Below are 16,441 nucleotides of genomic sequence, written 5' to 3' on the forward strand. Positions count from 1 at the left end.
ATATTCACACTCCCTTGTATGAGGATAGATGCCAAAACTAAAATTCAGGTTCAGAAAGAAATTGGGGGTGGGAATTGGGACTACTTATATTTATAAGTACTCCACACCATAATTAATTAATTTTTATGTTTACTGTTTGATATTTTACATATTCCAAATAATATTAACAAATTTTTTTTATATATTCTTATTTAACTATTATTCCTGTTCATAAGATATTAAATGATGGTATTTTAATTTAACATACTTACATTAAATATTTTTGGTTTAAATATAATTTTCATTAAGTATGTAAAAAGGTTAAATATAAAAAGTTATGATTTGGAGGAAGTAATTATTTTTATTGGAATTATTATTTAATGATAAGTACTGCAATTATTATTATTATTATTATTAGTATTATTCCTAAGATCCAACTTGTATTAGGTGGAAGGTCACGTTTTTATTTTATATTTAAATCGAATAAATAATACTAACATGTTAGTTTTCTTAAAAAATATCAAATATATGTTTGTTTGCCGATGAGTCCGCCACCCAACTAAAGTGGAATGCTTAATTTATTACCAAATAATTTTTTTTTGGCTTAAATATGTTTTTAGTTATCAAATTTAAAATAATTTTATTTTTGATCTCTCAAATTTAAAATTATTATTTTAGTCCTATAATTTTTAAAAATCTTATTTTAGTCTTCCAAGTCATCAATAACATATAAAAGTGATAAATTAAGACGGTTATGCAATATCAACTAAATTTAATGTGATATTTTCACTAATGGAAACATAAAATAAAATTTGAATATAAAGACTAAAATAAGATTTTTTGAAATTATAAGGACTACAAATAATAATTTTAAATTTGAGAGACCAAAAATAAATTTATACTAAATTTGAAGAATTAAAAACATATTTAAACTTCTTTTTCCTCTTTGGTATCTTCTCAAAATCGTTTTGAAAATGAGAATGCTAATCAAATGATATTTGTTTTTGTTTGTTTGTGTAAATAAAGGAGGAAGAAAATGGGGATTTGTCTTTGTTAAAGAGAGAGGAAGAAAAAGGGGAGAATATAGATAGGACGGAAATATCAATCTTTCTTTTGATGTTTTCAAATGTTTATTTGAAAAGAGAAATAAGAAATAAGTTTTTTTAATAATGTGTAAAAAATAATTCCCCTTAACGTGGGGAGAAATCTTTATTGCATTTGATCTTTTTTTATAAAAAGTAAATATGTAACCAATAAAGTATTTAAAAATGTGGTAAACTGTTTACATTTTTAGTTAAGTTTATTTATTTTAATTAATATAGAAGTTTTTAAAATAATTCAGTTATTTCTATTCAGTTTTTAACTTTTCCAAACAAATAGAATTTTTAAATTTTTATTTATTTATTTCACTTATAGTTCAAACATGTTATCAAAGTGGCAATTCACCTTTATTTCGGATTAGACATAGCCAAGTGTGTCTATGTAATATAATGACATCCACTTGAATAAAGTAGAAGCTGTTCTCTTATTGACAAAGTAATGTCTGATTAAACTAAAGTAATGTCTGATTAAACTGGTTTTAATTATTGAATTTGAACCCCGGACGAAGATACCAATTGTAATCCCACTGTGCATCTTTATCTATGAAGATAAGTACTAGTGATCCATCTACTAAATCTAAAATCAAATCATTTCAGATAATACACATTGGTAAAAATAATTTTTATTCAAACTTTATTTAGATTAGTCTAAAATGAAACTCATTTTTTTTTTTCAGATTTGATTTTTAAATGTAAAAAGGCCTATAACATCTTTTAACGAAAAAATGTTTTTCAAATGATCTTTGCTGTTATTTCACGTTAAAACGTCGTGGGAGTAAATTTGATGTGCTTCAAAACACAATGCAAAAACAACGAAAAAGCACAATCCAAGAGAATGAAAAACAAGAAATTCACCATATTGTACATCAGAAGTATCGAGCAAATTTGATAGTAGGTTCTTGCCAATAAAATAAAATAAGAATGAAACTAAAGAAGAGATTTCCACCACTCTCTCAAAATACTTAAAAAAAAATTTTAATGGTTACCGCTAAAAACTCAATCCACATTCTGGGATAAACAAATTAAAATATTTTTAACCCAACTCTCATACACCATCTTGTCATAATAATAATAATAATTTTCAAACTTACTTCAACTTACAAAGACATTATTCAAAATTAAAAAAATCTGTTTGGATAAAAAAATTAAATACTTATAAAAGAAGAAAATAAAAAAATGGATATTAACTTGTTTATAAATCAGAGCATTTGAAGGAAGTAATTTTTTTTTCATTATTAAGGAGTATTTTTTATTGAATATGAGACAATCCTTCTCTAAAGTTTGATAGACATCAAATAGGTGGACATTCCTTTCCAATTTGAGTTTTTTGCATTTACAAGAATCAAGATTAAAGTGGTTAAGCGATGTGAGTTCCTCATCACTTGCACCAATTCCAATTGGTATTTGAAGGAAGTCATTTAATCATGAACAAATGTCTCCTTATTTATAAGACTTGCTTGTTTATTTTATAGTTTTGAAATCACCCCATGCTAAGGGTATAATAAGATGCATATGAATGTAGGGGGTGTAAGCACTAAGCATGTCAAGTTAGGTTGAGTTTAGATGAATTTGTTACTCAATTCAAACAAGAATTAATAGGTTGGGTAGGATTTGTGCATTTTATTTTTAAATCCAACCCAACCCATTTGTTATATTTAAATTAATTTATTTTTTGTACAAATTTAAATATTTCATAATTGATGTAAATTATTTGATATATCTTTTTGCAAATGTAATGTTATCAACCTATAAAACAAATATTGATACAAATTAAATTCTAAAATAAATTTGTTGATTTGTTACATTATTTGTTACATTATTATCAACTCAAACAATCAACATTAATACAAAATAAAATTTTAAAAAAATATGTTGTATTGTTACAAGAGTTAATCATCTATACACTGTTAGTATAAAAAAATTTTACACTAGTATTATTAAAAGATCTGATTGGTTGCTAGTATAAAAAAACTTTACACTAGCAGTGTATTATTGATTAACTCTTGTTACAATACCATTAATCTTAATACACAACTTGATAATGAGGAAAAGTAACAAAGTATTATCCTAAATAAGTTATCATCCAAATATTAACTTATTATTATTTCTTTTATTCTATATGATCAGGTCTGATCAGATCACGAGTAAAAAAATTGTTACCTAATTCGTATAGTATTAAATTTTGGTCGAGTCAAATCTAATCTAACCTTGAATATTAAAAAACACCAATCCAAACGTATTGGATTGATTTTAGTTAGTTTGAATTTGTAGATTACTCGTACTCACTTACACCTCTGAATGCTTGAAGCAAAATATAGGTGAAGTGTCATTGAAATAGGTTTTATATATGACGTGGTACCGACTCATGACTCAGCCCTATGTAAGGACACATTTTATTTTTTTGTCATAAAACAAAAAGGAAACAAGAAGACGTGGTACCACAAGAAAAAACAGAATAGAATATGGGCTTCTTTGGATGCATTCTAGAAGGGCTTTTAAGAGCTTATCTATTGACATAAGCTCTCTACTATTTAGAAGTGGTGTTCGGATGTTAATTTTTTGGGCCTTTAGAAAAGTCAAGCTCCCACTAGAGCTTCTATTGAAGCTCAAATTTCCAACTTCTCATATTTTTAACTTTTTGAGAAGCTATACAATTTTTTTTACCAAACAAAATTACCCTCTTGAAAGATTAAAAATTAAAATCGTGTCCCACACATTTTCATACAATAAAACCCTTACTTTTACTCGGAGTTACGGCTATTAAAATGGATAACCCAATTCAACCCACCATAGGTTGAACAACAGGTGGATCAATCCAACTTGACTCATTTTTTAGTGAACTTAAAAAAAACCAATTTGATCCAATTCATTATGAGTTGGTGAGTTAAATAAGTTGACTCATTTAACTTAAAAATACAAAAAATTATTAAATTTTATAAAAAATAAATATTATAATATTATATTTTAGAATTACAACTATGTTAATAATAAGACAAAAAAATGAAGAAAAAAAAGTAGACATGAACCCTAACCAACTTATACAACTTATAATATCAAATCATATTAAAGTTGTTTTTTTTTAAATATTGACAAATAATATCAAATTGGTACTAATTATCATAATTTACTAGTATGTACAAAATTAGTTAATGATATAAATGTATAATCACATAAATTAACATTTGAAAACTTAAAAAATAAAAATAAAACAAATAAAAAAGTACACTAGGTGGATCAACCTGTGAGCCAACTTGTAAGTCACGGGTTGGCTTGTGATGAGTCGAGTTATAAGTAGGTCAGACCAAGATTTCCTTATAATTGAAATGGACTAATTTTTTTGGTCCAACTTAGTTCAAACTCGTGGTGGGTCAGGTTGGCTCATGAGTTCTAACTTTCTTTGATGACTCTATTTTCACTTTCCTAATCGTGTTCCTCTTTTCTTAGTGTGCATTTATATTTTCTTTCATCCTTCTTCTTCAATTTGTTAGCATCAAAGGTTAGTTTATGCTAAATTTCATCTTTAAATCTCAATATTTTATTTAAATTGTCAATTTTCTATCTTTTGTGAATGCTTTGTGTTAATTTTCTTCTCTCTATTTTGTGAAACAAAATTTTTTCATGTTAAATGGTGGTTAGTGAGTTGAGCATGATTGTAACGATCTGAGTCATAAATGTTTACTAGAGCCAATTTTGGATGTAGTTTATAGAATCCAAATTAATTGAAATTATTATAGACCCTCTAAATTTGGTTTATAATAAAACTAAAAGAACAAATTAAGAGAAATCATATAATTGTTATAAAGTCTCATTCTAGACCATGATCGTCACTATGGATGGTTTAATCAAGTCACTAGAGCTGCATTAAGAAAATTTCCAATTTTGAATCAATTATCATGTTGGACCCTCTTATAAAGTTACCATGAAACAAGGTTTTGGAGTTGCCAACTATTCTCTAAGAAGTTGGGACATGTCAGACTACTTGTTCCTTTGCACTTGGTATGCCATTTAGTGTGGTCATGGCAACATGTATGTGGTGTCACTTGACATCCAATTTGAATACTTCAGGGTCACTTTCACCTCCCATCACAGGACTCTTGACCCTTGAGAGTGTCTCACTCCAAGGAAATGACTTCTTTGGGGAGTTTCTACGTGATATTCACAAGCTACTAAGGCTGAGATTCCTCAACATGCATGTTTGGTGGAAACTTGAGTTGACTTGAGTTGCCAATTCAACATGTTGAGTTGGGAAACCTCATCATGTTAGGCACTCACTTCTTGCAAACCAATAAGCTAAGTGGCTCAATCCTTCCTCAATTAGGAAATTTGACTAGCTTGAAAGCTCTTGATATGTCATTCAACATGCTCACCGAAGACATCCTTTATGATTTTTCATCTTTACATGAGCTTACCCTCTTGAACTTGTTTATTAACAAGTTGCATGGTGAAAATTCCTCACTTCATTGTTGAGCTACCTAAGTTGGAGACTCTCAAGCTTTGGTAGAACAACTTCACTGGAATGCTTCCTTCAAGTCTTGGCCAGAATGGGAGGTTGGTTGAGCTTGAATTGTCAACAAATAAGCTAACTAATTTGGTACCAAAATATCTAAGTCTTGGAAATAGGCTGAAAATTTTGATCCTGTTGAAGAACTTTTAGTTTAGATCTTTGCCCTATGAACTTGGTCAATGCCACACACTCCAAAGAGTTTGGTCTCCTTATGAACTTTCTGGTTAGCACTCTCTGTCTTGGAATTTAAGTGCCAAAACAAGCTCCACAAGCAAAAATAGTTTGAAGGGATAGAGTTTTTACTCCTCAAGGTACTTATCATTTACATAACAAATATATATCATTTATAAACTTGTGTGTTAACATATGATATTATTTTATTTTATTAGGTAACTACTATCTTGTTGATGCTAGCTACCCTAATTTTACAGGTTTTATAAGATCATACAAGAAAAATAGGTATCATCTTCCACAATTTAGAAATTGGCCTAGTGTGGAAGAGTTAAAGTTTTTAATTATTACCATTCTAATCTTCAAAGTACAATTGAGTGCACATTTGGATTATGTAAGGTGAGATGGAAGATATTGGGTAATATGACTCATTTTTCTTTGAAGACACAAAGCCAAGTCATTGTTGCTTGCATGGCTTTACATAATTTTATTAAAAGAAATGATAAGAGTAATCAAGAAATTGATTTACGTGATGAAAACACAAAATATGAAGGTAGTGATGACGAGGAGGAAAATGGAGCTAGCCCTAGTACTATCACATATTTAATTTCTTATGTTTTGAATACCTTTTCTTTTTATTAGAAGATATTGTTATATATCCATGAGTTAGATACACTTGAAAAGTTTTATATTGAATGGCAATTATATTTTATGTGTTCCTACATATTTAATATTGATTATATTAATAATTAATGATATTATTATGAAGTTAATGATATTTTATATTTTGTTATAAATTATAATTGCAGAAATAATAAAATTATTAATAAATGTGAAAGATTATATTGTTGCAGAAATAATACGCAAATTATTAATGTAGAAAGGAAAATATTTTTTTTATAAGATAAATATTTTTTATTAACAATAGATAAAAAATCATTTTTAATAGTATTTAAAATTATTTAATTTTGATGACCTTTTTGGTAATTTAAATTATAGAGAAGTGCTTTTATAATTTTATCCAAACACCACTTGTTATTTTGAATAAGCACTTAAATATAAATCATCCAAACACAAAATAAACTTATCTACATGGAGCTTTTCACAATAGAGCTTCTAGATAAGCTCTTCTCCTATAAGCTCTACTATAAAAGTTCATCCAAACAGACCCTATGTGGCACTGCATTATCTAGAAAAAAAAAATGACATGTATGCTACAGGGACAGGGGAAATAGTTTGTATGTACTCACAATTACTCGATTACAAAACAAGAGCAGCTGAACCCCACAAGAACATATCCCTCAATAAAAAATAGGGACAGTGATTTCTTCCTTCAGGGTTAGCACCAGTGGTTTAGTACATGGCATTTTCAGTCTATTACTATCAACATTATACAAAATTTTTAACCCACATATCAACTTACTGTGTCATTCCAAACCTTGGATTCTCGGATATAGACTGGAGGTGTTCCTCAATGAAATCAAGAACTATATCTTCCTCACTGAACAAACATGTCTAACAGATGTATTGCACTAATGTGACATGGGGCTATGACTCGCCATTCTCAAAGCTTGACAAACGAGAGTCTGATAAAACCGTGAAGAGCTGTGTATCTACAAATAGCTGCAAAGCCAAGGATTCAAAATCAATTATCAGTATAGAGCTTATCAGTCTCACTAGGACCTACACAATTATATGTAACAATTATTTGAAAGAAAAAACTTAGGTACGATTATGTTGTTCTCTAATTAGAATTGAAATTTTACCACATGAATATACATTTACTTTTAATGCAAATTCCAGTAATATACATTTACGAATATTACCAAGGTAAAATTTCAATTTTGATTGAAAAACAATACCAATTGTATATAAAAAAAACTGTATTTAAGTTTTGTCCTTATTTCAATGCTTATGAAGAATGAAAATTTCCTATGATCTTTCTTTCAAAGAATAAAAGGTTGTAGTTACCTTAACGAATGGCTGGTCCCTAGCAGGAAAGGAATCAATGAAGCTATCTTTAAGAAGTAAAGAAACCTGAAAAATTAATCCATGATGAGGTAGGAAAAAGTAAATGATTTCCAAGAATAAATATCATAAGAACTAGTCATCTTACCCTGTCGTTATTTCCTTGTACACTAGTTATCGTGTGAGATTTCAGATCCGAACAAAGTGACTCCAAATAGTGCCATATTATATTCAAAAACTTGGTTGCAGCTTCAGCCTGTAAACAAGTAAAAATCAGCAGCTGCCACTAATGGAAGAAGCATTAGAAGCTGAAAACTGCTGGTTTGTGAAGCAGCCATAGATAAATACTTATTTTTCTAAAATAGAGAGAGAGAGAGAGAGAGAGAGAGATCTTTCAGTATGTGAACTAAAAAAACCTGGACTTCGTTGCACCTATGTACAGGATGCTTTGTAGCAATTGATCTTTCCTTTGAAAGTTTAGCATGAATTGGAGTCAACTGAGAGACAAGCACTTTATGCTGTGGAAGTTTCGGTAAGTGACACATTGTAACCTACACCGAAGAAAAAATAACGGAAGAGGAACATGAGCAAAAAATTCTGCATGGTACATCAAATGCTATCCTTTGTTTAAAAACCAACAATGGGGTCTAAAAATATATTTACAAGACCAAAATTTGGAAATAGACAAAGATATGGCAGTGCAAAAAGTTTCCAACAGACTCCCCACATTTCTAGTGGAATATCATGTGATCGTCTTTAAAACATAATTACAAACCTGATCCTTCTGTACATTAACAAGAACAAGATTAGTAGTTTTCATATTCATGTCATCTGGTTTATGTTGTATGCCAACCTGCAAGAACAACAGAAAATTGGATAAACAATGAGACGATCCTTTAAAACTAAAAAATATATACTCAGGAAAAGAAGAGCTAAATTCTCACATAACAGAACCATCGTGGGAAAAATTCAGTTTGAAGTAGTAGTCAACAAAACAAGATAATATGGAGCGACATATTTTATAAACATCAATGAAAATGAAACTCACAATATATGGAACTGGGGCATCAAGAAAATCAATCATTCTACCCGGTAAAACCTGAAAAGCAAGGCTAAAATATTGTTAGACATACGTGACAATGCCGTGAGGAAAATCTAAAACCAGGGCTTGTAGAATCCACTGACTCACCGGGAGCAATAAACTCTGCCACTGAAATGGACGAATCATGGGAATAAGAGAAAGAACTGTGGAAGATAGAACACCCTGCATTGTGTCAAAAATAGCCAAAATGAAAGGCAGGTTACAGTTCCTCACTGCATCAATCAAAATTAATCAACAGCAACAACTATGTATTAAAGCATACAACATTGTAATGAAAATCAAAGACCATCAATTATTATGATTGTTTTAAAGACTTACCAGATTTGGGCATACTATTACCACCTGTTTTTCCAGCAACACTCCTGTAATTAATGTCAGCACCTGCCAGTAAACATTATGGATAAAAAATAAAATATTTAGTCAATGAAGAAAGTGGCAGGATATTTGCATTTGATATAGTAAATGGAATGAGTCAAAATCTTCAATACGAAAATGGTGAGGCAGGGGCCATGGGGAACAGCCTACATGATGCAAAGAAAGCAAAGTAAAGCATATTCTTTGACAAACTAAATTGTTTCTGCTAGTGGTAAGGATTAATTTTCAGCACCATTCCTTTTCTGATTGTGGAATAACACATAATATAGAATAACAAGGAATCTGCTTATTTATGTGAAATAAATAAATAAGGAATGGAAATGTTCATGGATATACACATGATACATTCTTCTTTCTTTTCTTTACCTTTTCACAAGATATATTTGGGTTCATTTTAGTTAGAGGATATAAAATACTTGTTTGGTTGGGTTTGGGTTTGGGTTGAACCAAAGTACACCTATAAATAGTAATTTAGGAACTGATGGTGCAAGCAATAATTCAATAAAATAATGTTATCCAGTATAAGAACTAGAATAAAGCAATGGGAAAAGGAAACATGAGAGAGAAGCAAAATCAATGTGAAAATATTTTTCTGCATAAAACATCAGAAAAAGTAGAAATTAGAGGAAAAATAATAGTTTTAGAAGATTTTCTGTTTGCAGAAAATGGTTTCTAAGAATAGTTTCTATAAAGAACTTTTGAGTTCAGACAAACATTAACATTGTTGAATGCCAACTGGAATATGTGCTTACACTATCAAGGGACAGGACTCGACATGTAGTTGCCATTGTCCATACTGATAATGATAGGGCCTCCTCAGCAGCTGCCAGCTTTGCATTGACCTTTTACCAAGTATAGTTGTAAGGAGTAATATTTTTGGATAAGTATTGCGTTAATAATCACTTAAGAATTACCTGAGCTGTTTCAGAACAATTTGAACAATCATCGTTTAAGCCAAGAGAAGAAGCTGAATGTCGTATATACTGAATAGGTTGCAGATGTTCAAGAGGGTGGAAAACAAATTCACTTCCTCTAGGTGGAATAGGTTGGTCATGGTATCTACACACTATCTGTAGCAAATCATTCTGATTCTCCTATCAAAGCCATTCACAAAAGAGAAAGCATGTAAAATAATCAAGCATCACGTCAGTTTAACCAATGCTAAATAAATGGAAAATCATTTAGACTTACCGTAGCCTGTTCCATTAACAACTTGTTCCCATAATCTCTTTCACTGTTTGCGAAAACATAGTCCTCATCTTCTGATGCCATGCTTCTAACTGGACTGCCAATGAAAACAATATGGTAATGAAATTGATTTGGGATTAAACTTTAAACGTCATTAAAAAAAACACACACACACACACAGCAGACAGGTGAGTGAACTACATCAAATACAAAAAAGTTACTCACCATAAGGATTTTCAGATGAGGAGGCAAATTATTGCCAGAAACATAGCACAATAAGTTAAAAGGAAAAAAATGTGATCTATTAAAAAGTAAAATTGAAATGAATACTATAATTATAAATTTATTACCTGAAAAGTGATTCAGAACTTCCAAGATGGTCCAAGACATTACTCCGAGCAGATAAGGGTGTTCCAACTTTTGGAGAAACTTGATCATTTTCGCAATTTCCATGCATTCTTTCCATAGAATCATGAGTTTCTAGTGTCTCAAAAGCACAATTGTCTTGATCTTGCAGATTCTTCCTGCCATCCTTGTCTATGTCCCTATATTGAAAATAATCTGATGTATCACTGGCAGTCACACTTACAGGAGATTGACAGCGAGAATCCCATATTTTAGGTGATAACTGCAGCATTTCATCATCAGATATAATCCCAGCAGCAGCAGCAGAAATCACAGCTGCACCATCAACAGGTATGGCACAATTCATCCAGTCACTAAATGACTCCCTATCTGGGGAGTAAGCATTTGAACTCCTTTGATCATCTAGTTTGGCTGTTGATGGAATGCAGCTAGTGAGAGTCATCTCGTTTATAAACTGAGTTATCCGATTCAGACGCTCCTGTGCAATGAGACTGCATCCAAGTAAGGCATAATAAATTCTACTGGATCTAGGGAAAACCAAAGGATACTAAGCATGTCTTTTCCATGAAAAGTAAGTCAGTACATGCCAATAAGCCAGAAATTATGCTAACCTGTTTAACATCTCAAAATGTAACTCAAAGAAAGGAACTCTAGTCAGAAGACAGTAACAGCGAGGCGCAGAAACCAGAAAACGGCTGCATCCTCCAGAGGGGTGAGAAAAAGAAGATGGTATGCCTAAGATACCAGGGGGCCTCTGAACAATTTCAGGCACATGTAAGCAAACTCCATAAAGTGTTGTATTGTCTGTTGCCTGATCATGACACCAAGGTACACATAAAGTGTTTCAGCAATCATTACTGTAAGCAAACACACACACACATTGAATGTCCCTATGCTCATATATATTGTAGCAAGGTAGCAGTAAGTTTATGTGAGATCCATGCTTTTAGGCCCTATCTGTTTGTCCATAAGGAACCATGATACAAATTACGAGTTTATTTTTTGTTCTCCTTTTCTCACTTGCAACTTGAGCTATAACATTAGGATGCTCTTTAACATCTTAAATGTACTGAATTGTTGAGACAATTGTTAGACACACATACTTCTGAAGTTTTATCTCATAGAAAAATACTAACTTACTAAGTAGCTTAGAAAAAATATATACTGCAAGATAACTTACCCCCTCCTCCCTGGCTCACTCTACAATTTTCAAAAAATAAATTCAAAATAAAAATATGCACAAACTGTACACAGACACAGAATCTTGCATAGTTTGACCAAGCATAGGTGAACCAGGGTACAGGTAAGTCAAAAAAGAGTTCAATAGAACAATCACCAACCATATCAGGCTAACAGAATAAGGTTCAAAGATGATATCAATACAAAAATTACCTTGACTGTGAAGACGAATGAATGATCATCTTTGCCTAAATGCTCCTGTAGAGAATAGAAGCAAGAAAAAAAATTATCTTTGGTTGCAAAGGTGGCAAGTGCTTGATAGAAGGTTAAGTATACAATAAAAAATATTGGTTGAGTCAATGCTTCTTTGCAACAAAAATGAAAGATCATGAAATATAGAGCTACTCAATATTTCTCTTCATATGCATGCCTTAGTACTTAGACCGAGTATTAAGTTATACTTATATAGTATGAATTAATTATCTAAAACACTAGATGATAAATTATTCTAACTAGCTTGTCAAAAGAACCATCTATTTTCATGAAAAAACAACTCCGAGTTTGATATGGCATACCTGTCCATAGACAAGTTCATTCAGTTCACTTAGAGATGGAGTCCTCTCCAACAACCTTGCCTGCAAATCAACACTTAACAAATGAAACAGTTTGCAGGAAAGCAGATTTTATAACTTAATTAGACCTACTGTTTATCAAAATTGTTACTTTTATCTTAGTAACAAAATGCCAGATTCTACCACAAAAATAAAAGATGGAAAATTGATTATTTACAATTATGAAATCATATAAATTTGGAAAGAATATCAGTTAATCCTAATAAGCTAAACCTATGAATGCAAGTCACTTCAGTAAAAAAAAAAAAATGCAAGTATAGTAAGGATTCTCTAGATTCCATAGACTTAGAGAGCAACTTTATTGTAGATATTGTTCCTTAGTTTCTCTCTCCTGCTGACCCCACTTTTCAATTTTGAACTTGGTAAGTATGTTGCCTGTGAAAGCAACTACATCTTAAAATTTCTTGTCTCTCTCTTGCCATATCATCATAATATTGAATAGGCAACTATTGTTGAAGTTGTTTTTACTATGTCAGATACCAGAGCGATATAAATTATGTTCACACTTCCATATACTGCAATGTAATAATGATAAAAAAAAGGTAACAGAACTTTCTAACTCCAAGATAAATCAAACAATTTATTCACCAAGAAATCAAACAGTTTTGTCATTTACATATGAAGGATAGGACAGGAGCAACATGCAATGATGGTAGGACCAATTCAGTAGCTCCAAATACAAACAAAGGTAAGCTATGGCAAACAATTTGTAAGGTGGCATTTAACAAAGAAAAACAATTTGACAGCTCTAAGTAGGTAAAATAACATCAAACAGACCTTAACACCTTCAGGAAAGCAAAAGGAAGATAAATCCGTCATACGCATTGTTAGCTTCTTAGCAGGAGGATATTTGAATAGTAACTGCATGTTTGCAAAAAGGCATCAGCTACAAAGAACCTATTGTTCCATAGCAATAGACTAAATTGTAAATACAAATAAGGAAACAGTTACAATTTGATTGCTAGGAAACTTTACTATCATTTTTTTGTAAGCAGAGATTATTTGTATGGTAGCAGCATATAATATTGAATATTCCTAAACATATTTCATAAATCTTTTTTGATTCGTAGGAATATTTCATATATGTTTTGAAATTCATCTTTTATATTCATAGGAGAACCAGACACCAGATATGCGCAACGCCCATCAGCCTATAACACTAAATATATTTACAAAGCTTGAAAATTTAACCTTAAAAGTTTATCAATAGTGAATAACAATCAAATTAAAATTAAAATTTTCTGTTTCTAACATGCAGAGACTGGACAGTCAGTCACATCTCTTTCATTCTATATTTCCACTTCTATTTCCTCTGTTTTGGAGGAGATCTTACCCTCCCTTAATTGTGCTTTCTTTCTTTCCCTCTAATAAAATTTCCTTTACAATCAAATGTACTCATTGAAAGGGATCTCATGGAAAATAATATTCAAGAAAATTTGGTTTTGTGGCATCATGTGACCCATGTATTCGATCCCATCTAGTGGGATAACGCTATAGTTATTTTTGTATCAAATGTATGTTTTAAAAAATAGTGATATCTAACAAACCTGAGGTTCCAAAATTGGTTCTGGTGACCTTTGTTGCTCTAGCACTTTGTAATCTAGAAATTCAAGTTTTTCCTTCTCTTTTTCCCACTTCTTCCTTCCTGCAAATGAATGCTCCACGGCTTCCAAATTAGCATCTGGATGCAGCCCCACAATCACAAAATGTTCAAAGAGCGATGTTGGCTCCTTATAATTTACACACTCCTACAGTAATATTCAAGTGACTTACTTTAACAAAATGATAAGCATACATTTCTTACAAATATTTGTATGGTGCTTAAAGTCACCTCCTAAAAGTTAGTGCAATAATGCACCATAGTTAATGTTCCAAGCCTACTTGAAGAACCTTCAAAATAACTTAGTATTAACAGTATACTCGCTATGCATATACCAGTATGGCATGGTTAACTATACAAATATAAGAAAAATCAAAAAGCCTCAACACTTATGCTCTAAGTTCTTTTTGATAGGGCTAGACTTTAATACAGAGACAGCTGCTATCAATTCCCTTTGGTGATGTATGTTTGACATTAAAAATATTGCTTGCATAAAAAACTATAATTTTGAAAACAGGCAAGAGAATTAATTCAAAGAATAGTTAAATTTCCTAGAGGACAAAAATGTTTCCTAGCAGATTTTGTTGATAAAACAATAAAGAACAAGTAATTGAGAGAGGAAAATGATCTTCTACTCTAAGGTGGAACATGAAGTAGCATGAGCTATTGAAATTTATCATCATTGATAGTACTCTACTCTGTACTGTACATTATAGAAGGTAAGTGAATTAAATTCCATAACTGTTTGCAGATCAATCAAGCAAGGAATATTTTCCTCAAAAATAAATATAGTACATGAAGGGATTCTAAAAAATGAATACCAGAGTTTTAGGATGAAGCTGATACCACTGACGTTTCTGGTTCGCCATGACCTCAGGATTGAAACTCGACAAACATTCTTCACGCGTTTTGCCACCCCAGCGCCAAGCCTTGTTCACATGAGATTTCAATTTCTGAAGGCTCTGAGTACGCTGATATCCTCTAGTGACAAGTTCACTTTGACTACGTCTATGTGAACCTGGCCCCATGGGTGACATGCCTGACCCACCACCTGTGTACATATTGTGAAATGCTTCCCCAGCAACTCTGAATGCCCCCTCAGATAACTGCTGCAGGACCCGCATTGGCGATGAGGGCCTCTCCTCTTGAGGCTCAGCCTCTTCTTTTGAGTCCATATTCATAGCCACCTAGCTCATGCTCTCAATGTTTCACTTCACCATTCAATTGTGTCCTCTACTCCATTGCTCCACCACCCTTTCGGACCATTCCCCTAAATTTGATGATTCTACCACATGGTGATTGAAATTACCACCAAAACTTATCCCAGGGACCCTCCTCTCTCACAAATAAACGTTTGATATGATTTAACAATAAAAAAATCAAGCGATTGGCATGCATTCCACCCTTTAATTTTTTTTTCTTCAAAGTTTCAAACTTTTCCACCCCAATAATAATGGGCACCAACCTGATTCCAAGACAAGGAGAGGGAACGGTGCAATAATGATGGGATTGCCATTAATGAGAAAAGAATGCGGAGAGGGAGAAATAAAAAAGAATAACCCTTCAACGCATATTATTACTTGTAACGGAAACAATAGTGAGTAAATGCAGGGAAATTCAAAAGGGAAAAACAAAACAAAACAAAGGAATATTGCAGGTTTGGCAAGGCAAAGGCACAACATGTACCTGTGTTTTCGTGGCTCCTGAGGCTCGGTGACAGAACAGAGCGAGAGAGAGGGAAGAGTTGCTAAATATGGAAATGGAAGAGAAAGGAAGGAGATGGTTAAGTGAGTGGAGGATGAACCTTTGGAGTTTGAACAAAAAATAAACTACTCGTGTCATGTCATGTTAATGTTAATAAATAAAAAAACTCACAACATAGGACATATACGAGAGTACTGATATGGCCCTCAACTTGCATTAATTTTTATCAGACACAGCTCCATTTGTTTCCCAGTTTTGCCACACTTGTCGGGCCTCTTTTAGAATCAATTCATCGGACCAAGTTTTATGGCCGCTGCATGTGCATGATAATAAATGATTTTAAACCTTCCAATGTAAGAAAAGATAAAAACAAGTACACCGAATAAACTATTAGTAATATTTTAATATAAGTTTAACCCAATGTCTTCTGATTGAAAAAAAAAAAAAAACGTGATAAAGAGCGAAAATTTCATGTCAATTAACTTATGAAAAATAATATGTGAATACTTTGCATTAATAAAATGATTTTTTTTAAATCATATATATATTTTTTGTTATTATAAGTTTGCTATT

At 31.6% G+C, this 16,441-nt stretch overlaps 1 protein-coding gene across 4 annotated transcripts; it reads right to left on the reverse strand.

The window, feature by feature from the left end:
- Window positions 1-6,786: 6,786 nt before the first annotated feature.
- On the reverse strand, window positions 6,787-16,058 carry LOC109798048 (DENN (AEX-3) domain-containing protein). Of its 4 annotated transcripts, XM_083059281.1 has the most exons (20): window positions 16,040-16,058; window positions 15,851-15,911; window positions 14,986-15,629; window positions 14,112-14,312; window positions 13,342-13,425; window positions 12,508-12,567; window positions 12,146-12,190; window positions 11,365-11,564; window positions 10,738-11,244; window positions 10,391-10,484; window positions 10,114-10,293; window positions 9,952-10,041; window positions 9,143-9,205; window positions 8,912-8,986; window positions 8,771-8,821; window positions 8,498-8,575; window positions 8,139-8,273; window positions 7,871-7,978; window positions 7,726-7,791; window positions 6,787-7,377 (listed from the first exon to the last, which is right to left on the reverse strand). In XM_083059281.1, the coding sequence occupies exons 3-20, from the start codon at window positions 15,343-15,345 to the stop codon at window positions 7,303-7,305; spliced, it is 2,472 nt and encodes an 823-aa protein (XP_082915407.1). In that variant the 5' UTR covers window positions 15,346-15,629; window positions 15,851-15,911; window positions 16,040-16,058; the 3' UTR covers window positions 6,787-7,302. The 4 variants fall into 4 exon arrangements, 3 of the variants coding, with proteins under 3 accessions (XP_082915407.1, XP_020213836.1, XP_029126817.1); XM_020358247.3 differs by lacking the exon at window positions 16,040-16,058 and having other exon boundaries at window positions 15,851-16,021; XM_029270984.2 differs by lacking the exon at window positions 16,040-16,058 and having other exon boundaries at window positions 14,986-16,021.
- Between the last annotated feature and the right edge of the window lie 383 nt (window positions 16,059-16,441).

This window comes from Cajanus cajan, chromosome 6 (assembly GCF_000230855.2).
Source record: "Cajanus cajan strain Asha chromosome 6, NIPB_CcT2T_4, whole genome shotgun sequence".
NCBI lineage: Eukaryota > Viridiplantae > Streptophyta > Magnoliopsida > Fabales > Fabaceae > Cajanus > Cajanus cajan.